Source organism: Canis aureus, chromosome 11, assembly GCF_053574225.1.
Source record: "Canis aureus isolate CA01 chromosome 11, VMU_Caureus_v.1.0, whole genome shotgun sequence".
NCBI classification, from domain to species: domain Eukaryota; kingdom Metazoa; phylum Chordata; class Mammalia; order Carnivora; family Canidae; genus Canis; species Canis aureus.
In genome coordinates, this window is record NC_135621.1 from 3,973,353 (window position 1) to 3,996,445 (window position 23,093).

The window sequence follows — 23,093 nt, forward strand, 5'->3', positions numbered from 1 at the left end:
CCGGCCTGTGGTTCCCTGTGGTAATCTCGTGCTCTCCAGGGTCCCTGCTTCCTCCACAGACTCTCCCACACTCGAGCTTCTGAGGAAGAGTGTGACCACCAAGATGTAAAGTGGAGAATGGCCGGGTCCAGGGTCTCTGAGCTGAAAGCGGGAATGGCCAGGTGTTCCACTTGAGTCTTTTTTGCTATTTCCCATTTCTTTTCTTTCTTTCTTTCTTTCTTTTTTGGGGGGGTGGAAAGACGAGGAAGAGGGAGAGAGAATCTTAAGTAGGTTCCACCCAGCAGAACCCAACTCGGGCCTTGATCTCAGAACCCTGAGATCAGGAACTGAGCTGAAATCAAAAGTCAGATGCTCAACCTGCTGAGCCACCCAGGTGCCCTCCCCCTTCCTTTTGATTTGCCTTGTATCCCTGAGTTCACCTCTTCCAATGTCAGGCTGCTGTGCTGGGTGGTCACCAGCCTAGGATCCTGGAAGGCCTCCATGTGAAAGGAACCTGGACCCACTGCTGCAACCACACCTTGTTAGCTTGATGGTGCACCTGCAGCTCTATGTCGTTGTGGGGCTGAGAGGCTCCGAGCCTCTACCAGAGGCTCTACCAGAAGACTCAAGGCTATTGACTGAATGACAACACGTTGGTGGCCGTGCCCAGCCTGCATTGGCTGCTGGCCAACACCACTCCACCCAGCCCCTCTATCAGGGCAAATGCTTTCCGCTGCTGCACATGAAAAACAGCGGGATTGGCTTCGTGCTGAAGCAGGAAGCACTGCAGCTGTCAGGGGCAGCACTGGCCTCAGTGGCCTAGGTGACAGGGAGGTGGGCAGATGTTTACATCAGCTGGGCATGGAGTTTGCGGACACTGAGGACTTTCGTGGCTGCGAGATTTCCCACCTCTTCTCTCCAGCCCCCTACTATAATGAGCTCTAACTTCTGGTACCAGGTTCCTAGGGCAGTCCCTCCATGGCCAGGGCTGGAGTCCTTACCGGGTCCCCTGAACAGATGTTGTTCAGATTACAAATAAACAGATGCCACCAGAGTAACCTGCCCAAGGCCACCTAGCCATGACGTGGAGGGCCCAGTTTCAAAATCAGATCTGACTCCAAAGTTCTGCTCTAAACCAAAGCTGCCCCTGCTTCTCACCTCTCTAAACAGCTCCCCACTACCCCATCCTCTCCTCTGAGTTCCACACCCCAGCTCCTTCCTAGAAAAGGGGTCATCTTGGGGATCCTGACTTCAGCTCCCTGGATACCCCCTGTTGCTCTGACCTGCCTGTTTCCTTTCACTGCAGGACGAAGTATCTGACCTACCACCTGGTTGCCCTGGCACCAGCCCAGCAGAGACACCCTCTGCTGGCCCTCTCCCGCCGCACGTCCCCACCACGACCAAGTCCATTCCCTGACCCGCCTCTTCAAGAACAAACCAGCAGCTCACCCCCTAGACAAAATCACTTCCTCTTTAATTGCTGTTGAAGAAGATTCACACCATCTGCCTCAGAGGAGATGGGGGCATTTCCCTCTGCCCCGGTCCTTCTCCCCTCCCTAATTACCTGGTCCTTTGCAAAATATTTTAGTCGAAGAAAAAAAAAAAAAAAAAAGACCGGAAACCACTGACACAGACGGTCCAAGGGCTGGATTGATTAAAGGAAGCAGGGCTGGGCCAGGTAAATCCACCCCACCACCCCCTTTTTCCGGGGAAGGGGAAGGAGGCCTGGAAACCCTCCCAGCCAGCTCCCATCCTCTTAGCCCTGGCTGGGAGGGATCACGGGGTTGAGGGACGGGTCTGGAGCTGCTCCAGGGGGAGGGTGGGGCTGGACAGGAAGAAGAGTGGGGGAGGGGTCCCACTGTAGGGGTGCCCCCTACCCCAGATCACCACGGGCGCTGCACAGTCACAGGTACGCAGTCACGGTCACAGACACTCACAACCCGAGAGCACCCCCACCCCACCCCACCCTCTGCCCACCCCCGGCTTCCCCTACCCTGAAACGCCCTCCCCAGCCCCTGCCCGCCCCCGCCCCCTCGTTGGGGAACAAAGCAATAAATTACAAGGTCTCTCCCCAGTCCCCTTAGCCCGCTCGGCTCCGTCTCTCCTCCCTCCCGAGCTGGTGGTGAGGAGGGGCCCAGGCTCTTGGCTCCCCCGGCCCTTCAGCTTCCATCCATGGGTGGGTGTGGGGGGACGTCCTGGTTTCCACTCCTCATGGTCCCTTTCACGGAAAGGGTTGGGGACCCCCCTACCCCCTTGGGCAGCAGGGGTCCTGCCCCTCGCTGCCCTTCCCCCTTCACTGGGCAGTGAGATCAGCTTGGAAGGGGTGGGGGCCCCGGTCTCGGCCCCGAGTCCCAGGGCTGGCTCCCGCACGCGCCAGCCCCCCTCGGCGGCCCCAGGAGCCAGCCTGGGTGTGCGCTCCCGCTGGGACTGCCGGTCCCCCCAGCCCACCCCAGGGGGCGCACCCCGCGGGGGGCCCAGAGCGGTCCGGGTGGGGCCGGTGGCCGGGCTGTGGGTCGCCGAGCCTCGCTGGGCGGGGGGCGACTCGTGTCCTCTGGGAGCGCGGGGGCCGCGCCTGGGGGGACAGGTGCGCCCGGGGCGGGTGCGGACGGGAGCGGCGCGTGTGTCCGGCGGTGCGCCCGGCCTGCTCGTGCCGGCCGCGGGAGGGGCGCTCCGCCCGGGGCTACACCAGCGCCACGGCGGCGTCGGCGCGGCCCATGCTGGCGGCGCTGCTCCGGCGGCGGGGGCTGGGCGTGGCGGCGGCGGCGGCGGGGGCGGGGGCGGGGGCCGCGCCGGGGGTGGTGGCCGCGCTGCCGCCCTCGCCGGGACAGCCGTGCTGCAGGAGGATGTCGGCGCACAGCTGGCTGCCGGCCTGGCGCGCGTAGAAGAGCGCGGTGCGGCCCTGCGCGTCGCGGGCGGCCACGTCGGCGCCGTACTGCGGGGACGGAGACGGGGACGGGGACGGGGACGGGGACGGGGACGGGGACGGGGACGGGGACGGGGAGGCGCGTCACCGAGCGGCCCGCGGGGCCGACCCCCGCCCGGGGCCCCGGGGACGCGAGGGCTCCCGCCGGCCCCGCCCCCAACCCGGCCACGCCCCCGACCCGGGCCACGCCACGCCCGGCCACGCCCCCTCCACGTACCCACAGCAGCAGCTGCGTGATGACCACGTGGGCGAGCTCGGCCGCCAGGTGCAGGGGGGAGCGAAGCTGCGGGTCCTCCACGCCGGAGTCGAGCGGCCCGTGCCGCGCGTGGGCCAGGAGCAGGAGGACGGCGGCCACGTCCTGGGCCTGCACGGCGGCCCACAGCCGGCGGCCCAGCGGCTCCTCGGGGGCGCCCAGCGGCGCCAGGAACAGCAGCTGCTCGTACTTGGCGCGGATCCACGACTCCCGCTCCTCCCTGCGACACGGCGGCTGCAGCGAGGCCTCTGGGACCCGCACCCAGGACCCCCGCCCCCCACTCGGGGAGGCCCCCAGCGCCCCTTGCCTCCCACGTACCGCGAAGAGTCCCGCGTGGGTTTGCTGCGGCCCCGCGTGTCGCTCTCCCACACGCGGTTGGCCACGTCGTTGCCGATGGCCGTCAGCACCAGGGTCAGCTCCCGGGGCCAGTCGTCCAGGTCCAGCGAGCGGACGCGGGACAGGTGCGTGCCCAGGTTCCGGTGGATGCCCGAGCACTCGATGCAGATGAGCGCGCCCAGGTTCAGGCTGGCCCACGTGGGGTCTGCGGAGGGAGCGCGGAGGTCGGCCCCCGGGCGGGGTACCCCGCACCCCCGCAACCCGCAGCCGCCAGCCCCCGAGTCCCCCACGCCCTGCCCCTCCGCTGCCCGCCTGCGCTCACTCGGGGCCCCGCAGTCCACGCAGATGGAGTTCCCCTTGGCGTTCCGGATCGCCTGGATGGCCACCGCCTCGCTTTGGCTGTCGGTGCGCAGCTGCGGAGAGGGTCGGGTTGGGGCTCGCACGGAGCTTCTGCAGGCGCTTCAGACACTCGCCTCTGCTCGCCCCCGTCCGCCCCCACCCCCCCTCCGCCCCATTACCTTGACTTTGCTGCTCTCACAGCATTGCAGACTGGCTAGGATCTGACTTTCGATGGCCTGGACCCAGGCATCCCGCTCCTCAAAACTGGCTGCCTCGAAGTGCCACGTCTGACCAGTGCTGGACACGATCAGGAATTCGAAGTTTTCCTCTGGGTGGGGGGATGGGATGGGGTCATGAGGGACGAGCTCAAACAGCGGTGGCGGCCTTCCCCAGACCCTTCCCCCCTGATGTCCATCCCAAGCCCCTGGGAGTGGGGCAGAGGGGTTGGGGAAGCAGAAGGTGGGGGAGAGCAGGAAGCCCGAGCACATGCAGGGGAAGGCAGGGGCACCCCCACCCCTCTGCACCCCAGCTGAGCGCCCCTCCCAGCTCCCCGCTTGTTACCTGCTTTATAAATATTTCTTAAACTACCAAAGGATTTTAGTTTCCACATTTTGCGCTTGGCTGGTTTCCCGAAGCGAAGGAGATAGAGATAGAATGGAGAGCAGAACAGAGAAAGAGACCAAGAAAGGAGAAAAAGAGAGGCAGATGGAGAGATGGAGAGAAGTAGTGACAGAGTGCCAGAGACAAAGCAGGACAGACAGATGGGGAGAGAAAGCAGAACTAAAGTCAGTGGCCCCGGAGCAGAGTAGAGCGGAAGCCAAGAGCCATGAGAGTGCAGATCTGGAACCTGGGTCTGAGCACCCAGCAGAGAGCAGGGCGTGGGGACCAGCTATCATGACCAGTGAGGAGCCAGGTCTCTGGGGAGGGAAGGGACGGTCAGGAACCCTAGTGAACACAGGGAAAGGGGACAGAAGCTGGGTCTCGGGCCTGGGACAAGGGGGTCATGGGGTTCCAGAGGAGTCTCGGGGGCCTGGGGAGGTCACTGGGGGCAGGACTGGGGATCACTGTGGTCAAGGGCGGTTGGGAGAGCTTGGTGATCATGAGAAGCTCTTGGGAAGAGGGGCTGGGTGGTCAGAGTCTGGGAGCTGAGGAGTCCATGGGGGACACTAAAGTCAGGTGTGAGTCACCAGGGGTCACGGTGGGGGGATGCTGGGTGCAGGCCTTGGATGACAAGTGGGGCTGGGGGCAGGAACAGAAACTAGAGGCTCACTAAGAGAGGAAGCAGGACTGCTGGGAGTCCTTGGGAACGGGAGTGGCAGGACTGGGAAGTACTGGGGGGAAAGGCATTGTCTGGGAACGGGAGGAAGGACGGGAGCTGCGGGGTCTTCGTCCACTTCTCACTAAGTTATGTGCAAAGTGAAAATGATAGTCAAGCACTCAGCTCAGGCACTTTGCCTCCTCCTGCAGGAGCTGGGCCAGGGATCTGGAGTTGGGGGTAAGGGTCCAGGGTGGGAGTGGAACTGCCCGCCGGGGCCTCACCTTCAGCCTGCCCAGCCGAGCCTTCAGTCTTGGACGGTGTCGTCAATTTTTTCCTCCTCTGCTTCTTCACCATGGGAGAAGGAGGGGGTTCCCGACTCAGGGGGCTCAGGTCTCCAGATGGGGTACAGTCTTAGGGAGGGGGACACAGCTGCCTCAGTTGCCCCTGCCACAGATTTCCTGATTTCTCCAGAGCCCTGTCTCCTCCCCTGAACTAGCTTTGGTCCCCGTCCTCTCCAGGAGGTCCCCCTTGATCATCCCTGGGGAGGTAGGCAGATGAGTGGTCTAGAGTCAGACCTGCACTCACATCCTGGCTCTGCCACTTACTGGCCTTGAGACCTTGAGCAAGTCACTTAATCTTCTGAGCCTCAGTTTCTTCATCCCTAGAATGGGGATAATAATCTTGACCTGACAAGGTTGCTGTAAGGACTGCCATTACAATTTACTATATATACCTCCAAACGCTCTAAATACTGACGGCTGACTAATACTGACTGTTTAAGCTTCAAAGCCACCTCTGAGGTAGAACCTATTATCTCCATTTTACAGAGGAAGAAACTGAGGCACAGAGAGGTCAAGTGCCTTGCCCGGTGGCAAGCTAAGATTTAAGTTCAGGCAATTTAGCTGTAGAACCCACTCGTGTTAACCACTAGATAATCATAGCATGACTGAGCTTGGTGCCTGGCACCCAGCAGAGGCTCAGTGTGTCCACTCGTGCACTGATTCCAGTCTCCAAGCTCCCGCCCCAAGTTCATTGCCCACCCACATCCTGTTCACATCTGGAAGACAGTGGGGTGGAGGGTGGGACCTCACTGACCAGTGCTGAGGGCTCGGGCCAAATTCCGGTCTGGTTTCAGCAGGTGCTTGGACGTCTGGTCTGGTGGTGGCTGCAGGGAACTGGGGCTGGGGCTTGGGCTTGGGGTGGGAGTGGTGGCTTCTGTTGGGAGGGGAACAAGATAAAGCTTCAGTGAGCCCTTCTGTCTTTGGGACCCATTCCTTACGTAGTCCATCTTTATCACCCACCTTCCTGCTTATCCAGCCCACTCCCACTGCCCTACTACCCCTCCTCATCCCCAGTTCTGGCCCCTCAGTCATGAGCCCCACTCACCAGGACCTTCACCCATCTGCACGGTGCTCATGTCCTTGACCAACCCATTGATGCTGGCTGAGGGGCCAAACGCAGAGATGGCTCTTGGGGGCCTCTTGCCAGGGACTTTGACTGTTGTTCGTAGCAAGTCCATCTCCTTGCCATGGGTGCTGTGGATGTAATCCTGGAGGGGTACAGGGGTTGAGAACGTGGGAAGGCTGAGGTCCTTGGTGGTACTGGAAGCAGCCAATAGTATGGGCTAGAGAGGACCTGGAGAGGGGATCCTAGGGGCTGACTGTGTTGGAATGAGCTTCTAGGGCAGCTCGGGTGGCTAGCAGTTTAGCACCGCCTTCAGCTCAGGGCCTGATGCTGGAGACCCGGGATCAAGTCCCACGTTGGGCTCCCTGGATGGAGCCTGCTTCTCCCTCTGCCTGTGTCTCTGCACCTCTCTCTCTCTCATAAATAAATAAATAAGTAAGTAAGTAAATAAATAAATAAATAAGTAAATAAATAAAATCTTAAAAAAAAAAATAAAGAATGAACTTCTAGGGGAAGGGTTTGGCCCAAAACTGTCTCCTCCAGGAGGATTCCCTGAATGGCAGACCAGGGGGAGGTCCTTCCTCCATGCTCTCCCATGAGACTGCAAGTTCCTGGGGACGTATCTTTACTCTCCCCTCTCCAGCATGGGTGTGTAGTGGGTGCCTAACACGTTTGCTGAACTTAGAAGAGGGGGTCTGGGGCTTCCCGGAAACCACATTAATATCCGTCAGAGGCACCGACTGGTAGAGGTGGAAGGGTGTCCAGGGCCAGCCGGGGCGGCCCAGCCAACCCGACACTCACATTAATGCTCGGGTGGTAGAGTAGGAAGCCGTTACTGGACAGGGTCACATACTTCTTCTTCCATTCTTTGTTCAAGGAGTTGCCACTTCGCTTCAGGAGGAAGCTCTGGGGGGTGGAAAGAGACACGGGAGAAAAGCCAGTCAAGGACCAGCTACCCCCACCCTGCCCCCAGCCCCTGGACCACCCACCTGTTTGATGGGGATGGCTCGCCCACTCCCCGTTGTCTCTCCCCGACTGTCCAAACTCCGCTTCTCCGAATCACTGCCCCGACGATTCTGGAATGGTTATTGGCACCAGTCAGAGAATGAGCAGAGGGATACGCTGATGGAAGGACAGGGAGGGCAACGAAAGTGGGCCCCACCGCGGGCTCGAGGGACCGGGAAGATGGGCAGGTAACAGAGAACCGGAGGATGGGGGAGCCATCCTGTCCAGTACCGCGAAAAGGCTGGTCCTACGCTTGGCTGCCCGGTGCAGGGACCCTGGGGTGCTCAATCCAGCCACCGCAGCCGCCTCGGCTCGGAGCTCCCGGTGACCGACGTTGGGTGAGGATGGGAGGGAAGAAGAGTAATCGCTGGTGTGGCCCCCATTGCTAGCCTGGGGATGGATGAAGGAGTCAGCAGGACAGTTGAGATACCCCCACCCAGCAAGCTATCGTCTGTATTGTCATTAATAATAAAACTCTTGTGGGCGCCTGGGTGGCTCAGCGGTTGAGCATCTGCCTTCGGCTCAGGGCGTGATCCCGGGGTCCTGGGATCGAGTCCCGCATTGGGCTCCCTGCATGGAGCCTGCTTCTCCCTCTGCCTCTCTCTCTGTGTCTCTCATGAATAAATAAAATCTTTTAAAAATATTAATAGTAAGACTCCTCACTGCCATAGTGCTTTATATTTCGCAAGTATTATCCCATACAGTTTTCTTAAAACCTTGGGAGGTTTAAGTGACTTGCTCAAGGACATTCCAAACAGCATTTTGCACCTGGTTGATCTCTAGTCCAGAGCACCCTCTAAAAATGGTGTCACTGCCATTTCCATTCGCCCCCTACCCCCAACCTCCTTGGTACCCTGTACCTGTTCTTGGGTCACCAACCCCTCTGCTGCATCTTACCAGCCCCTCTGTGGACCCTGAAACCCCAACTCACCTGCCCAGCTACAGGAGTGGAAGCAGCCGAGTGGCTTGGGGAGCTGGGCAGGGACTTACAGGCAGCCAAAAGCTGTTGCTGTTTTCGTAAGGTCACCACCTTCTGGGCCACTGAAGGAAGGGGGAGAGGAAGGACACATGAACCGGGCAGATACCCGAGACCACCCTTTGTTGCCCAACTTCGAGAAATCCCCAGGAGATAACATGGGCCCCAACTCCCCTGTCACTGTGGCTTTCGTGCCACCTGTAGTCTTGGGAGCTCTTTCTGCCCCGGAAACACCACGTGGTTATTAAGCAAACCTTCTCTGACCTCCCTGGCCCCTCCTCCCTCCCATGCAGGCTAAGTTCCTGTCACTCAGAGAGGCCTGGATGCCCTAAGAGCACCCCAGGCCCCTAGCTCCTCTGCTTCCCACGTGTGCCGGGCCCCATACTCACCCTCCTGGAAGACGCGGTCCACGTTGAGCCCATAGGTTGCACATGTCTCGTAGTAGCTGCAGCGCTTCATGTCTGCACACAGAGCCCTGGCACGAGCATCGCCCACCACTCGAGGGGAGGAAGCACTAATCCTGTCTGAGGGGACAGGAGAGGAGCGGGATTGGATGAGGGCGCCCCTTCCCCACTCTTGCTACTTTCTTTTCCCTTCGGCTCCAGTCCCAGGCTGGGCACACCAACGACAGGCCGTGAGAGAAGCTGCCCTTCTCGGAATGCTGGGCCCAGCTCACTAGCCCAGGAGCGGGATGCGTAGGTTGGGTGAGCTCTGGGTGAGGCCTCCAAGAATATTCGAGAGGTGAGGACTTCTTGACGAGGTCTGAAATGCCTGAGACTCACAAGTGACAATCACCCTGCCCTGCAGACAATCACCCTGCCCTGCAAATACACTGAACGCTGAACTGAGTGGGAGTTCACCTCGCAAAAGGCTGAAGGGGGAACAGGTGGACCGTTCACTCTGCAGCAAGGAGCCAGGAGGCAAGTGGCGGCTGGAGGGAGGCTCCTGCAGGACAGGCATCCAGACAGAAGGTCGTGCCAGCTCAGTACTGGTGCGTCCTGGCAAAGCTCTTCCTGGCCCTGGTGGCATCTGAGAGCCTCTGAGTCACTTTGAGAACTCAAAAGTCTCTGCCCTCTGTATTTTCTCTATCACTTCATTTGTGTTTTCTCTTCTGTAGATCCATTCCTTTGAAAGGTGTCAGCCTGACCCAGCTGTAGCCAAGGGAGGATGGAAGGCTTTCTCTCCACACTAGAGCCTGAGATTTTCTGTGTTTGCCATGGTGGTGACAGGAAGTGGCAGTGAGAACACAAGGTAGGTGACATCTCGGAGGATTGGAGACTGCTATGACAGATGTCCCTTCCTTTCTAGAGGGTTCTCTTTTCTCTGCTCAGACCCTGGGAAGTTTTTTGTTTTGTGTGCGTGTGTGTGTGTGTGTGTGGTTTTTTTTTTTTTTCTTAATAACTCCCTTATCTGGAGACGAGGCTCCTTCCAGAGGGTGACTGCAATCCAAGTGGCCGTGTCCACATTTACCAAGTTCTCGCCTATGTTGGCCAATGTCTCAGCAGCCATGTCAAGAACTCCCCTGAAGGCAGTGCTTTCCCAGGCCCACCTTACCTTGTGTCCCCACCAATGCCAGTGCCAGGCCTCCACGTCCTTCCCCCCGAAGGGAGGTGAGCTGCCCATGGAGATGGCTCACAGCCTGGAAACTGTTTTCATCCTCCAGGCTGAAGACCAAGATGACAGCATCTGCCCAGCCTGAGAACTTGCGGGGGGTGAGGGAAGCAAAAGGGAGGGTCAGACAAGTCCACTCCTCTGGACACTATGCCCACTGAGGTCGGACACTAGAGCTTCCTCCCATGGCTAGTGCTGACCCCAACCAGCCCATCTACCCCAACACCTCACCCCTCACCTTGGCATCAGGTGCCCCAGCTTCTTCTCGGATCAAGACTAGATGAGTCTGTCCATCCACCAGCATCTCTTTCTTGTGCTGCTCACCTGTTGGGAAGGGGTGGAAGTGGTAGTAGGTCAGAGGTCACAGATCTCCAAGTTTCCCCACTGCTCCCTGTACTTCAGCGATCGGATCGATGGATTGTGGCTTCATCCTTTCCTCTGGTCTCCATAGCGGCCTACTCATTGATCCCAGCTTCCTAAACTCTGGCTCCTGAGGACTCACTTTCTGTCTTCTCCAGCACTTGGTAGGAACCGGTCAAGAATCGGTGGATGAGCGATGACTTCCCACTCCTGGCGTCGCCCAGCACACCCTGAAAACAAGGTTGTGGAGCAGAGATTGTGAGACTCAAGAGGAGGCCAAATACTTGGGTCTGAACACTCAAGAGAACTCAGAGAGACTGGCAGTGCTTAATCATTCAAGCAGGGGCCTGCAGGGACTGGATGATGGTTGGTCAGGAGAGAGCATTCCAAAAAAAAAAAAAAAATGTAAAAAAAAAAAAGAGAGCATTCTGGAAGATCAGGGGAGTGTGGCAATGATCCCAAGCTCAAAGTGGACCACAGGCTGAAGATTCCCAGCAGCCCAGTACCGTGTGGAGGGAAGGGGGAAGTCATGCCACAGCCCTAGGCACTGGTTAGAAAGTGTTAGCAATAGAACATGAGGGGCTAAGAGGGAGATGCCAGGAAGGAGGAGAAGCCTGGACCAGGCCCACGGACAAACAGGACAAAAGAGGCTAAAGAAGAAAAAGTTGCAGGATATACCGAGCCCCAGGACGGTGCTATGAAGGTAGGATCTCAGGAGTACTGGAAAACTCTCCCTCACTCCCAGCGAGAGAGGGAAGGGAAGAGGGGGAGGGGAGAGCTGAGCGGCTGGGAGGTGAGCGTCCCCACACACCAGCGGATGGGTGACCTACCAGGCGCAGTTCAGGAATGGAGCGGCTCAGAGTCCACTCCTGGCTATTGACCACCGCCTCTGTAATAGGAAAGGAGCCATAAGAGAGAGCGCTCCAGGCCCGGGAGCACCCCACCCCTCAGCCACCCTGCTCCTTTGGCGGCTCCTCTTTCCCCCCAGGACTCCGCCTGGGCTGGAGGACTGCGGGGAAAGGCCAGGTTCCAGAGTGGTCCCCAGGCCTCCCATCCCAGCCGCTCTCCCCGCAGCTGTTGCTGCCGCTCAGTGGTTGCTTAGCAACGGAGCCAGCTAGACAAAAATACTTCGGTTGGCATCTCCCTAAAAGCACATCCCCAAACGTAAGTGCGCCCCAGACCGGGGACCGGGGACCGGGGTCTGACGGCGGCGGGTCGCTCCCTCTGGGAGGACCGGAGAGGGTCTCCTGGGAAGGATCCCACCCGCCAGACTCGGATTCCAGGGCAGACCCCGGGAGGAGGGGCTGGGACGGGAGGGCGCGGGCCTTCCTCAGTCTCCATTTCACAAGGGAGAAACTGAGGCGAGGGCTATCCCCTCCCCTCCTCAAGGTCACCAGCGGTGGCCCTGCCGCCTCCCGCGGCCCCAGCAAGGGAGCTGGGACTTGCCCCGGCCGCGTCTCCCGTCCCTTCCCCCACTGCCCCCACGAGACCCCAAGCGCGGGCGAGGGCCCGGCTGGCCGCGAAGCCGCGGGCCTGGGCGGGGGCGGGATGCTCCTTCCGCCGGGCGGCCCCCGCGCCCGACACCGGCCGGACGTTCCCGGGGCGCCGCAGCTGCGGCGGGAACTCTGGGATCCGGAGCCATCTGCTCCCACCCGCTCCGGAGCCAAACCCCGGGGCCGCCCCCGCTCCCGAACCGCCTCCCCTCCCGGGAGTGCGAGCCGCACCAAGAGTCCCTGCAGGCTCTTTCTGCCAGAAAGAAAAAAAAAAAAAAAAAAAGACACCCCCACCCCCCGCCCCGGGGAAAAAACCCAGTACCTTCTGGTACCCCCTCCCAAGTCTCCGGGGGTAAGAATTGCCTTTGCAGCAGTTCGTCCCCCTGAGTCACTCGTGGGCCGCCCCCCGGGGTTTCAGCGCCGCGTGGGGCCGGGGGCAGGGGGGGTGAGGCTCCCAGCCGCCCCCTCTCACTTCACAGCCAAGTATTCATCACGTTCCAGCCCCCACGCTCCCGGCCTGCCCAAGCCACCTTCACTGCACGGAAAGAAACGAGAGTCCCTCCCTGCTGCCTCACCAGCCCGCCTGGGCCCAGGGAAGACCCATCCCTGGCGAGGAGCTGCCTGCAAGGTCACTCTCACGCCACCTGCCCCAAGTGCTCAGGAGAAACTGAGGCTCCCTCATCGCCTCCACCTTCAGTATTCCTTCAGGCAAGGCAAAGCTCTGTTCCCAGGCCCCCGGAGTCCAACTGAGGCTGGGAGTGGGGTCTGGGGCTCCTCCACGAGACATTTCCTACAGTCACTCTGACCAAGGGCATTATCTTCCCAGAAAGCTCTGAGGCTTTCTGGGTCCCTCTGAAATCGAGTCACCTCTCCTGTCGCCAATGTAGCTACCCACCCCGCTCGGGACCTCTTAGTCTTTGCCCAGGCCTTGGCGGAGGAGTGAATTCGGTTCATCCACCCCCACCGGCGGCGAGAGGCTTCCCTAGTTCAGTCCTGCACACCTCTCCTCCACCCCAAGCTGAGCATTCCACTGCCCTCCCCTCCCTGTTCTCAGGCCCTGGTCCTACTCACTAGGGGAGGCGCGGAGCTCTGCGCCCAGCAGCTCCCTGGACCCGCTGCCAGAAGACAGGCCCGGGGGTCCGGGAGGGGGCCCCGAGCCAGGAGGCCCCCCTGTGCTCTTGGTGAAGATGCCGCTGATAAACTTGAGCATCTTGCGATCTCGAGTGGATGCTCGGCCCCCCTCCCGGCCCCGTTTCAGCCCTGGAGCTGGAGGCTCCAGAGTGATTGGAGGTGCAGGCCCAGTGGGCTGCGCGGAGGCGGCGGTGGCAGTGGCGGCTGGAGCCGGGGTTGCCGGGAGGGTTAGCGGAGGAGGAGAGCCAGCAGGCGGTCCCGGGTGCAAGTCACTGTTGTCCAAGGTCTTACTCTTGCCTTTCCGAGGGGACAGCTTCCCTCGGGCTCCCGACCCAGCGCCGACCCCACCAGAGGTCGTGGCTGCGACTCCTCCTCCCGCGGCGGCGGCGGCGGCGGCGGCGGCGGCGGGAGCTGCAGTCCCGGCGCTGCTCTTTGACCCCTTGACCCTGGGCTTGCCTTCGCTTTCGGGCCATGACAGGCGGCTCCCCGCGCCCTTGGCCCCGCCGGCTTTGGCGCCACTCGTGGTCACGGTCTTGCAAGGCTTGGGAGCCGGCGGGGGCGGCGCCACCTTGAGCCTCCGACTGCCGGTGCCGGGGTGCGGGGAGGACGAGCCGGGGACGCCGCCGCCCGCCCGGCCTTCGGGCTCCGGGCCCCCCCAGCTCGGGCTGCTGAGCAAGGGGCGCCGCGGCGTGGGGGCGCCCCCGGGCTTGGGCTCCGGGCTCAGCGCCCCGGACAGCGGGGGCCCCGGCGGGGCGGCCCAGAGGGACAGGCGGCGGCCGGGGGCGGGGGACACGGGGCGGGCCGGGCTGGCCGGGGCCGGGGCCGGGGCCGGGGCGGGGGGCTCTGCGCCCCCGGCGCCCGCGCTGCTCGTGCTGATCCACAGCGCATCCTGCCGGTGGAAGAGACGCTCGTGCCGCTTCTTGCCCGGCTCCTCCGCGCCCCGGGGGCTGCCCGGGTCCCCGGTGTCGGCACCTCGGGCCCCGGGGGCGCCGGCGGCGGCCGCGGACGGAGACGGCGGCGGCGGCGGCACCGACTCGAGCTTGACCAGGGTCAGCGAGATGAGGTAGGTCGTTGTCCGGCGCTGAAGCGCGCCCGCGCCCCGGCTCATGGGGCCCCGCGACCCCCGAGCTGGGGAGGGGAGGGGACTCCCCCGGACTGCCTCAGGGGGGCCCGGCCATGGGGCCGCCCTGCCCGCTGCCCCCAGCCCCCGGCCCCCGCTGAGCCCCCGGCCCGGCTCCGCTGTCGCCGCCGCCGCCGCCGCCTCCGCCTGCGCCCCCCTCCCATCACACGGGGCGCCCCCTCCCCATGCTCCCCGCCCTGCGCCCCCACCCCGCGGAGCCCCGGGACCTTGGTGCTGCTCCGGAGGCGCGCCGGACCCTGCGCCCCGGCCTGGGTGGGGGCGCCGAGCTGGGCGGAGGAGGGCGGGGAGGACGGTCGTGGGGGCAAACGGGGGAGAGGGAGGGAAGCGGGCAGGGAAGAGGGACCCGAGGAGGCTGGGGGAGAGGACGAGCCGGTGCGGGGGAGGCAGGGGCGGGGAAGGGGCTCGGGGGCCGCGGGCCGGGGGTCCTCGGGAGGCGGGGAGCTCCTGGGCTGCTCGTGCGGGGGATTCGCAGGGGCGCGGGGAGGATGCTGGGGATGGAGATGCGGGCGCCGGCGGGGGAGGAAGGAGGGAAGCCTCGGGGGTGGGAACCCGCGGGTCTGGGGTCTGGGAAGGAAGGGGCGTGAGATCCGGGCGACGGGTCCGGGGGGCTCGCCGGGGCTCGGCTCGGTCCGGATGCGCGCTGTGTCCGGGCGCTCCCCTCACATTGAGGAGGAGGCGGCCCCCCGCCCCCCCCAGGCTCCCCCCCACCTTCTCTCCACCGGCTCGGCTGTCGGAGAAGGCGGTGCAAAATCCAGGACTGGATTTCCCTCCCAAATCCCGGGCTGGATTTCCGAGAACCCGGACTCCCCTACTCCGACAGTCCAGCCCCCTCCCCTAGCACCCCGCGGTTAGGGAGCGCGACTGCCGGGTGTGGCCTGTAGGGACGGGGTATAAAGCAGTAGGCGGGTGGGCAGTTCGCAGGAGGAACGGGGCGAATTCAGGGGGTCACTGCGGGTTCTGGGGAAGTTGAAATGGGGAAACGGGGAGTCCTGAAATCCCTTCCCCAGGACCCCTTGTCTTCCCCAGGTAATTGGGCGCATTCTTTTTCCCATCACCCGGCCGCCCTGCCCACCCCACCCCACCCCACCCCAGCCCACGCCCACACGCAGTATATTGCGGGGGCCACGACTTGAGCCCAACTGTCCCAAAGTGAACTTGCAAAAGTGTTCCCTGGGGATGGGGACAAGCACGGAACTTAGCAGAGTAGGAACGAGGGGGGTGCCTTAGGAGGGGAGAGGGCTCCTGCAGCCCAGGCCAAGAAGTGAGTGAAAGGCTCCAGCTTGAGGTGGAAGGAGAAGGAGTGTGTCTACAGGCTGACACCCCCCATACCAAAATGCATCCAGTCTCCATAGCAACCGTAGCTCCAAGAGTGCCTCAGAATCAGCGGGGATAAGCGGAGAGGAGAATCGCTGAGTGGGGTGGGTGGGGGGAACCTCCCGGGGGATTAAGGGTGGACGGAGACACATCCTCAAATCTGGTGACCCACGTGGGGGGTATTTAGTACCCCTGAATATGAGGAGCCCTTCAGTTGAGGCAGGTGCCAGCCTCTTTCGGGTTCCCATTCGGTCTCCTGAGGTTTTCAGGGTGGAGCCTTTTTAGAAGGTTAAAGAGGAGATAGAATGGAGAACGTCTGTCTGCTCCCAGTCCACCACCCTTCTAGGGACCCTGGAGTTCAAGACTCACTGTCCTCTACCCTGAGGAGAAGCTTGAAGGGGTTGGGCCAATCGAGAACAGAGGCTGAGACCCAGCAGCGATGGGCCAGAGTGGTGGGAGGCCTTCATGCAGGCTTGGAGACCCCTCCCCGGACCCAGGGAGTCTCAGCATTCCCCTAATTTGGCGTCCCACCCTCCTGACGCAGCTGAGACTATAATAAGTGCTGTCGTGGGCGGCTCTCGGAGGCAGAGGCAGGAGCTGGGAGCATGCTTGGCCTGGTAGGGGGTGAGGTGGGGGGGGGGTGCCAGGATGCTGGATGCCCTTTGTTTTCCTGAGACCCCTATACCCTGAAACTCTTCTAGGGTCCTGTCCTGAGGTCAGCACTCCCCTCTCCACCCCACCCCAGGACGACACCTTTCCAGGGACAGGAGACCCTTCAGGAGCCTTCTCTGAATTTTCGGAAAACAGAGGGTGTAGGTTGATTTGCTGCTTCTGCCTTAATTTTTCTTCCTTCCTTTGGTGGCCTCAGTTTTCCTTTATGTTCAGTGGGAACGGAATCCTGACTCTTAGAGAAGAGTGCAACAAATCACTTATGAACAGTGGAGTCTTCGGAGATTTCAGCCTCCAGCCCTCCTCAGTCCCTCCTTCTCCAGAGCTAAGCAGAGCGATTCCACCTGCACTAAACCTTCTTCCTCCTCCTTTTTTTTCCCACAGGGGTGGGGCTTGGAGTTCCTCCCTAAGAGGCCCCATGGGCCACTCCCCCTAGGTCTGCTTTTCCACCCACCGAGGCTGTAGGAAAGGTGTCAGCCATTGTTCTTGGCAAAGGGTGGAGACCGGAGGCAAGAGGGCCACTAGCCTCAGAAAGGCAATGCTAAGAGGATCAGACTGTCCCCTTAGGAACCGGAGCCAAATTTTCCTTCCCCGGTTATGGTGTGGTGGCCTCCACCATCAACAAGGTCCGGCAGGAGTATCCCCCAATAGAAAGAATGGTCTCTTGAACCCCCACCCGGCCCCAGGGAGACAGCTAAGACTGGAGCGGCTGGGAGACCAGGATATGATGAAAGATGCACTTCTCCCAGACACCTTTCACGAACCACGTAGCTGGCTTTTTGTCAGTTCTTTGCCACCCCAGAGGTCAATGAGAGGACAGTAGGCCGGAGACGGCTTTCAGCTCCACCAGCTCCTTAGTGGTGGGGCCCTGTGGATAGAGAGAAGCTGTTCCTGCCAGGGCCCCACCACAGGACTGAAGGCTGGGTGGGCAGGAGGATGTGGCGGATGGTGTTGCCATGGCAGCACTTCCTCCCTGTGTTGTCATCACTTGCTCTAATGGCACTAAGGAGGTAGAGCGGAAGGTGTGTTGGGGGGGGGGGGCAGGAGGACAGAAATGGGAGCGTGGGGAAGAGAGGGGACCAAAAGAGTCCTGGGGACTTCTTTACACTTTGGCTATGCAAAGCATGCAGTCTGAGCAGTGGTGTGTGCCTGGGAGCCTGAGATTCTCTGCATGGTGTGTTCCAATGTGTGTTTCTCTCTACAGCTGGAGAACAAGAGGTCACTGATCCTTTGCGGGTCCTGGGAATGAAGACATTATCCAGTCCCAGAACCTCCTGCCCCACACTGCTTCCTGCCCTGGACTCCCCAGGCAGGGTCCGAGTCTACCATAGGTCTGTCACGGCTTCTCTTCCCCATGCTCACCCACTTCTCCATTGCCAAGGTCAGCTCAGCAGGGAATTGTATTTTGCTCCCCTGGGAGCAGGACCAGAGTTGGGGAAAAGGGAAGAACACCACCTCCTGTATTTTTTCCATCCTGTCCAAATGTATTCTTCCCCCGAGTCCCAGCTCCATCTAGAGAACTAGGAAGTGGCTGATTGGGAAGTGATGTATGACACAGCAAGCCCTTCTATGCTACACACCATCCCCCGCCCCCCCTCGCCCCTGGGGTCCCCGATACACCGAAGTTGGGAGCTAACCCTTCTCTTACCGTGCAGTCTGTCCAGTGAGGCCTGGATGCTGTTCCGAAGTTCAGGGTCACCCACCCTCTCTGCCAGCTTCCTGAGGCGGCAAAGAGACTGCTTGGCCACCTCGTGTCGTCTGACTTCTGCTCTCACGGCAGCTCCAGCCAACTGCCTCTGGGCATGCATGTTGCCCCGACCTGTCTTGCCGGGTTAACAGCAACCTCTGGCCCTGAAGCCCATGGCCCCGTAGTCCCTCAACACCAGAAGGCCCCTTCTTCTGTGCCCCAGAACTCCCCGCTCCTGCCCGCCCTTCCGTCTGTCGGCCTCACTTCCTGACTGGTGAGTTTCAAACCCACAGCCTGGGACAGCACTACCTCCTGCACCTCCCACCCCCTCTAGCGTTGGCCCATCAGCTCTGCCAGCCAGCCCCTGCTAGAAGTCCTCAGCCAGGTGCATGGAGAGGCCTTAACAAGCATCCTAGGGCCTCCTGTGGGAGGTGGCTAATTAAGATGGGTGTTGGTGCTGGGGAAATGTGTCATGCCAGGCCCCAGATGCAATCCCCAACTCTTGCTGACCTACAGATTTATGTTCAGTGTCAAACTCTGACAGGAATGTATACACGTTTGGTCTCTCACCCTTCTAGCCCCGCATTCCAGCTCGCAAGTGTTCTCACCACCCACTCTACACATCGAAAGAGCTCGTTCGCGTACCTACATCTTGCTCCATAACCCTCCCACAGGCTGCCAGCCCCCTGTAACCACCTCCTGCTTAAAAAGGCCAAGTAGTTATACAGAGAACAGGTTATGGAGGAGGACAGTAACTATAACCAGACAACACCACCAGGCTTTCTCAATTACTTTCATAATAATTGTCTATAACACTTAATAGTTTATGACACTCTTTCAAATATACACGGTCTTTATGACAGGCCCGAGGGGTGCAGGAAAGGGAGCCAAAGCTCAGAGGCCAGGAAGAGGTGAAACAAATCTATGCGTCTAGGTCTTTTTTTTTTTTTTTTAGATTTTATTTTTAAGTAATCTCTATATTCAGCGTGGAGCCTTAAGTCACCACCCCGAGATCAAGCATTGCATGCTCCACTGAGCCAGTCACGCACCCCTGTGAGTCTAGGTCTTCTGATTCCAACTGATACCCTTTTCACTCTACCACCCAGTGGAGATGCCTGCCAGCCAGTTCGCCTTATCCCTAATACCCTTGTCTTGCCCTTGATGTAGGACCCGGGAGAGAAGAGGGTGTATGAGGAATTGACGAACAGAATGAAGATGCAGGGGGTACATAGCTGCGGAGTGGGTGATCTGACCTAATCACTCTGTTTCAGGACTCAAACCTTTCTGGCGCTGCCAAATGTCCCTTCTGCATATGTTATTAATTACGAAGAATATTATTTTATGAAGGATAAGAGAATTATAACTCTCTCATGTGTATAGTTCCCGGTCCCCAAGGGAATTGGGGGCTGGGATCACCCGTTGGAACTTGTAAAATAGCCTGACTAAAATAGGGAACACTGAGCGTTTACTATGTGCCGGTACGGTCCTAAGCACTCTGCATATATCAACTCATTCAATTCTCACAAGAGCCGGAGAGGCGGCTGTACTGTTCTTTAGCTCTATTTACAGATGAGGAAACAGGCACCGGAGCTTAGGTAGCAGGCCAAGGGTCACAAGGCCAGAAAGTGGCGAAGCTGTAACCCAGGCGGGCTGGCTGGCGAAGACTTGCAGGGCTTTGCCGTCATGGAATCGCAGTACACACAAGCTGAAGTCCTCCTCTGGGGTCGAAGGGAGGTTCCCACTGAAACGGTTTCTCTTGGGGGAAGGAGGAATTAGGCCTTTCCCCATCTCCATGGAAAGCATTTATCCAATAATAAGCATATTGCTCAGCCCTTGTGCCCTTCCACAGAGTGAAAATGCAGAGACGACTCCTTCCCCTCGTATTTATTCATATTCCAGACCCCTTCCTTTGACTTTTTTTTTTTTTTTTTTTTTTTTGCAAGCCCCGGACCAGGTGCCTGCTCTGAAGATACGGAGCACACTCCTGCCTGCACTTGTGGCTTTGTCACATTCAGGAAAGCCCTGGCTCGAGGCAGCTGTTTTTCACACCGAATTTCACTAGCACACTCACACCCAGCGTGGGGGGGGGGGGGATACGGGAGAGAACATGTGCACTAGGGAACACACCTGCAATGTGTGGCGATTTGCTGGATGTTGCTGTGCCCAACCCAGGGCCTCGGTGGCCCGGCTAAACAGCTCGCTGTCTGTTCCTCTGGGTGCTCCCGAGTGTGATGCGATGACGACCAACGATGGCGTCACCGTGAGGTCACCGCGGGGCAGGGGCGGGGCGCGGGGAGCCTGCCGCGGCCCTCGCAGCCGCCCCTTCTCCCGCCTCCACGGGTTCTCTCCCGCGCCTCCTCCCCCGGCGGCCGCACAAAGCTCCGCTTTCAATCCGGGGTCTTGAAGTTTAGGCTCCGGTCCCCAGGAGAGCCGCCAGGAGAGCCGATGCGAGCCCAACCCCGGCTTTAAGCTTCGTCCAATAAAGAGCCGCGAGGCGGGGCCGGCCGGCGGGCACCCAGGCGCCGGCGCCGCGGATTAGCCCCGAGCCCCGCCAATCCAGGCGCAGGGGTGGGACGGGGCAGGCGCACAGGACGGGGCTTGGCGGGACTCGATTTAAAGAGACAGAAGCTGCCGGGGCCCAAGAAGACGGTCCCCAGGACCCTCCCCCCGAGTCCTTGGGACCGCCTGGGTCCCCAGAGCCGGGGAGATGGTTTGCGGTGGCTTCGCCTGCTCCAAAAATGCGCTGTGCGCTCTCAACGTGGTCTACATGGTGAGGCGGCGGGGGCGGGGGCGGGGCGGGGGCGCCGCAGGGCGGAGACGGGCGCGGAGGACCTCCGGGGGACTTCCGGCGGGAAGAGGGGTGCGCCGGGGTTCCGGGAAGATTCCCGAGGACTTCCGGCGAAGAGGGGATTCCGGGGGACTTCCGTGGGAAGAGGGGAGACTTCCGGTGACCCGAGGGGGTGTGTGGGTGGGGGGTGAGCTGAAGACGGTGGGCCTGAGGGCCCATCAGTCCCTCCCTCCCGTGAGGGTTTCTCCCACAATAGTAGCGATGGGGGAAGCCAAAGGCCCCGTGTTTATATTCTTAGGCTCTACTATCCCTGCTGCCCCCCATCGCAGCCACGCCAACGGTGGGCGCATACACCTCCTCCCCGTAGTTCACACACACCCCGATCTCAAGAACCCCCGTGTGACTTTCGGCCGCGCTGCGCGCTGGGGTTCTCTGGAGATGTAACCCGCTCTGCTTCCTGCAGCTGGTGGGCTTGTTGCTCATTGGAGTGGCTGCTTGGGGGAAGGGCCTGGGCCTGGTGTCCAGCATCCACATCATCGGAGGAGTCATTGCCGTGGGGGTCTTCCTTCTTCTCATCGCCGTGGCTGGACTGGTGGGTGCTGTCAACCACCACCAAGTTCTGCTCTTCTTTGTATCCTGACCTTAAGTGATGGGGGACCTGGGCCTCCAGGGGGGGCCGAATTGGCTAGAAATGTTCTAGGAAGTGTAGACTTGAGGGACTTGGGGGGAACAGGTCTCCCTGCCCTGCCCTTTACCACACTTCATGAAACAAGAGCTGAGGATTTCGTTTTCAACTAGCATGGCTATGTAAGTGCTATGAACGGGTGAGATCAGGTGGTTATTATGGGTGCAACATAAAGGAATCTAGGATCCTTTTTTCCCGTAACTCTTCCTCTCAGTACATGATCATCCTTGGTTTGGTCTTCATCTTCCAGTTTGGAATCTCTTGTTCATGTCTGGCTATTAACCGAAGCAAACAGGTAAGTGTATGCCCTCTCAAGTACTTTTCTCTATCCTCCCAACTCCCTCCTTTCAGTCTGTACCTTTTAGTGGGCCTACTACTTCCAGAACCCAAGGTGGGTTTGTATCATTTTCTGCATGATACTACTTTGTTTCCGAGGGATGTAGACTGCCTTTGCTGGGATAGGGAAATGAGGCACTTTAACTGAGGTCAGGATGTAGGGGCATTCTTAAGGTTAGCAGCATCCAGTAATTTCCCTCTGCCTATTTTCCAGACAGATGTCATCAATGCTTCTTGGTGGGTCATGAGCAACAACACCAGGGATGAACTGGAAAGAAGTTTTGATTGTTGTGGCTTGTTCAACCTTACAACCCTGTATCAACAGGATTATGCTTTCTGCACTGCAGTGAGTTGGTGCAGAGGCGGGGCAGGGGCAGGAGGGCAGGAAAGCTAATTAAGGACAGTGCCAAATTGGCAGATTTAAGAGTCTGAATGTGCTTGACTTCTCTAGCAGCTCTCTTGCATTGGAGCTGTGTGTTGGTAGGGGAAGGGGGGGGGATACAAAGGTTAAAGAATTAGTGAAGTTGAGATTTCAGTCTGTAGGATGCTGATAAGAAATGAGAAAAGAATTTCCGGGGCCCTTCACCATAGGTGTTGGGATAGGGCAGCCTGAAAACTTTGCATCCTCCAAACACACACTTTTTTTCCCCTTAGATCTGCAAGAGCCGGAGCTCCACATGCCAGATGTGTGGAGAAAAGTTCCTCAAGCATTCAGATGAAGCACTGAAAATCCTGGGGGGTGTTGGACTCTTCTTTAGCTTTACAGAGGTAATGTTCTTCAGTTCTCTCATACATACCCTTTCTCTGTCTTAGCTCCAGAGATTCGGAATCGCTGATAATCCCTTTCCCTTTTTTTTTTTTTTTACAGATTCTTGGTGTTTGGCTAGCAATGAGATTTCGGAATCAGAAGGATCCTCGAGCTAACCCCAGTGCCTTTCTATGAGACTCTGGACCCTTCTGACTTTTGCTCTCTGTTCTCCCTAAGCTTTTCTTCCTCCCTTAGGGAAAACGTAGGGTCTGTAGCCCTTTTTGTTTGAGAAAAAGGAAAGGCCCTTTGCCACACATCCCAAAAGGACTGAACAGCCAGGCTGTGTGCCTTGACATGTTTAGTGGGGACAAGATCGTAAGGAATAAAGAACTTCCTCCCTCTCTCCCTAAGTGGATATGAGAAGCTCCTGGGAGCGCATGAAGTGGGATATGGGGTTGGAGTCCTTCCTGGCTCTGTTTCCCTTTTCCCTTCCACATGCTAGACCAACTCGATACATTGTGGCCTGGCTCCAAGGGTAAATCAGGGACGGAATCAGGGAAAAAAAAAACCACTTTCTTACAATAAGCAAGACCCAGTTTGGGGAAGTTCAGTGAATATAAAAATAAAAGCCACTTAAGCTCCGTATTCAAAGAAGCA

General features: G+C 59.6%; 2 protein-coding genes and 2 long non-coding RNA genes across 8 annotated transcripts; 3 read left to right on the top strand and 1 right to left on the bottom strand.

The window, feature by feature from the left end:
- Positions 1 to 27: 27 nt before the first annotated feature.
- Positions 28 to 1,871, top strand: LOC144323280 (uncharacterized). Its single transcript, XR_013388691.1, has 2 exons — positions 28 to 161; positions 1,286 to 1,871. It is a non-coding gene; the product is annotated as an uncharacterized LOC144323280 (long non-coding RNA).
- Positions 1,433 to 18,126, bottom strand: AGAP2 (ArfGAP with GTPase domain, ankyrin repeat and PH domain 2). Of its 4 annotated transcripts, none has more exons than XM_077913562.1 (19): positions 17,841 to 18,126; positions 11,275 to 11,333; positions 10,587 to 10,674; positions 10,323 to 10,408; positions 10,028 to 10,175; positions 8,863 to 8,997; positions 8,429 to 8,538; positions 7,729 to 7,887; positions 7,482 to 7,568; positions 7,294 to 7,398; positions 6,475 to 6,637; positions 6,184 to 6,303; positions 5,370 to 5,498; positions 4,392 to 4,451; positions 4,010 to 4,158; positions 3,814 to 3,904; positions 3,474 to 3,696; positions 3,120 to 3,375; positions 1,433 to 2,911 (listed from the first exon to the last, which is right to left on the bottom strand). In XM_077913562.1, exons 1-19 carry the CDS (start codon positions 17,998 to 18,000, stop codon positions 2,660 to 2,662), a joined length of 2,580 nt encoding a protein of 859 aa, XP_077769688.1. In that variant the 5' UTR covers positions 18,001 to 18,126; the 3' UTR covers positions 1,433 to 2,659. The 4 variants fall into 4 exon arrangements, with proteins under 4 accessions (XP_077769688.1, XP_077769686.1, XP_077769689.1 ...); XM_077913560.1 differs by lacking the exon at positions 17,841 to 18,126 and adding an exon at positions 13,009 to 14,309; XM_077913563.1 differs by lacking the exon at positions 4,392 to 4,451.
- LOC144323281 (uncharacterized) lies at positions 16,345 to 17,858 on the top strand. Its single transcript, XR_013388692.1, has 3 exons — positions 16,345 to 17,214; positions 17,397 to 17,523; positions 17,848 to 17,858. It is a non-coding gene; the product is annotated as an uncharacterized LOC144323281 (long non-coding RNA).
- Positions 18,127 to 20,201: 2,075 nt separating the features above from the next.
- TSPAN31 (tetraspanin 31) lies at positions 20,202 to 23,090 on the top strand. Of its 2 annotated transcripts, XM_077913578.1 has the most exons (6): positions 20,414 to 20,649; positions 21,131 to 21,298; positions 21,567 to 21,647; positions 21,903 to 22,034; positions 22,343 to 22,456; positions 22,557 to 23,090. In XM_077913578.1, the coding sequence occupies exons 1-6, from the start codon at positions 20,587 to 20,589 to the stop codon at positions 22,629 to 22,631; spliced, it is 633 nt and encodes a 210-aa protein (XP_077769704.1). In that variant the 5' UTR covers positions 20,414 to 20,586; the 3' UTR covers positions 22,632 to 23,090. The 2 variants fall into 2 exon arrangements, with proteins under 2 accessions (XP_077769705.1, XP_077769704.1); XM_077913579.1 differs by lacking the exon at positions 21,903 to 22,034 and having other exon boundaries at positions 20,202 to 20,649.
- Positions 23,091 to 23,093: the final 3 nt, after the last annotated feature.

What these genes read in the sequence shown, in the direction of transcription:
- AGAP2 (XM_077913560.1), bottom strand. Translation starts at nt 14,176, where the DNA reads ATGAGCCGGGGCGCGGGCGCGCTTCAGCGCCGGACAACGACCTACCTC. An exon ending in AGAGCTCCGCGCCTCCCCTA is followed by an intron (nt 11,334 to 13,008) that starts GTGAGTAGGACC and finishes TTCCTATTACAG; the next exon opens with AGGCGGTGGTCAATAGCCAG. An exon ending in AAGAAATATTTATAAAGCAG is followed by an intron (nt 4,159 to 4,391) that starts GTAACAAGCGGG and finishes CCCCCCACCCAG; the next exon opens with AGGAAAACTTCGAATTCCTG.
- TSPAN31 (XM_077913578.1), top strand. Translation starts at nt 20,587, where the DNA reads ATGGTTTGCGGTGGCTTCGCCTGCTCCAAAAATGCGCTGTGCGCTCTC. An exon ending in ACCAAGTTCTGCTCTTCTTT is followed by an intron (nt 21,299 to 21,566) that starts GTATCCTGACCT and finishes TCTTCCTCTCAG; the next exon opens with TACATGATCATCCTTGGTTT. An exon ending in TCTTCTTTAGCTTTACAGAG is followed by an intron (nt 22,457 to 22,556) that starts GTAATGTTCTTC and finishes TTTTTTTTACAG; the next exon opens with ATTCTTGGTGTTTGGCTAGC.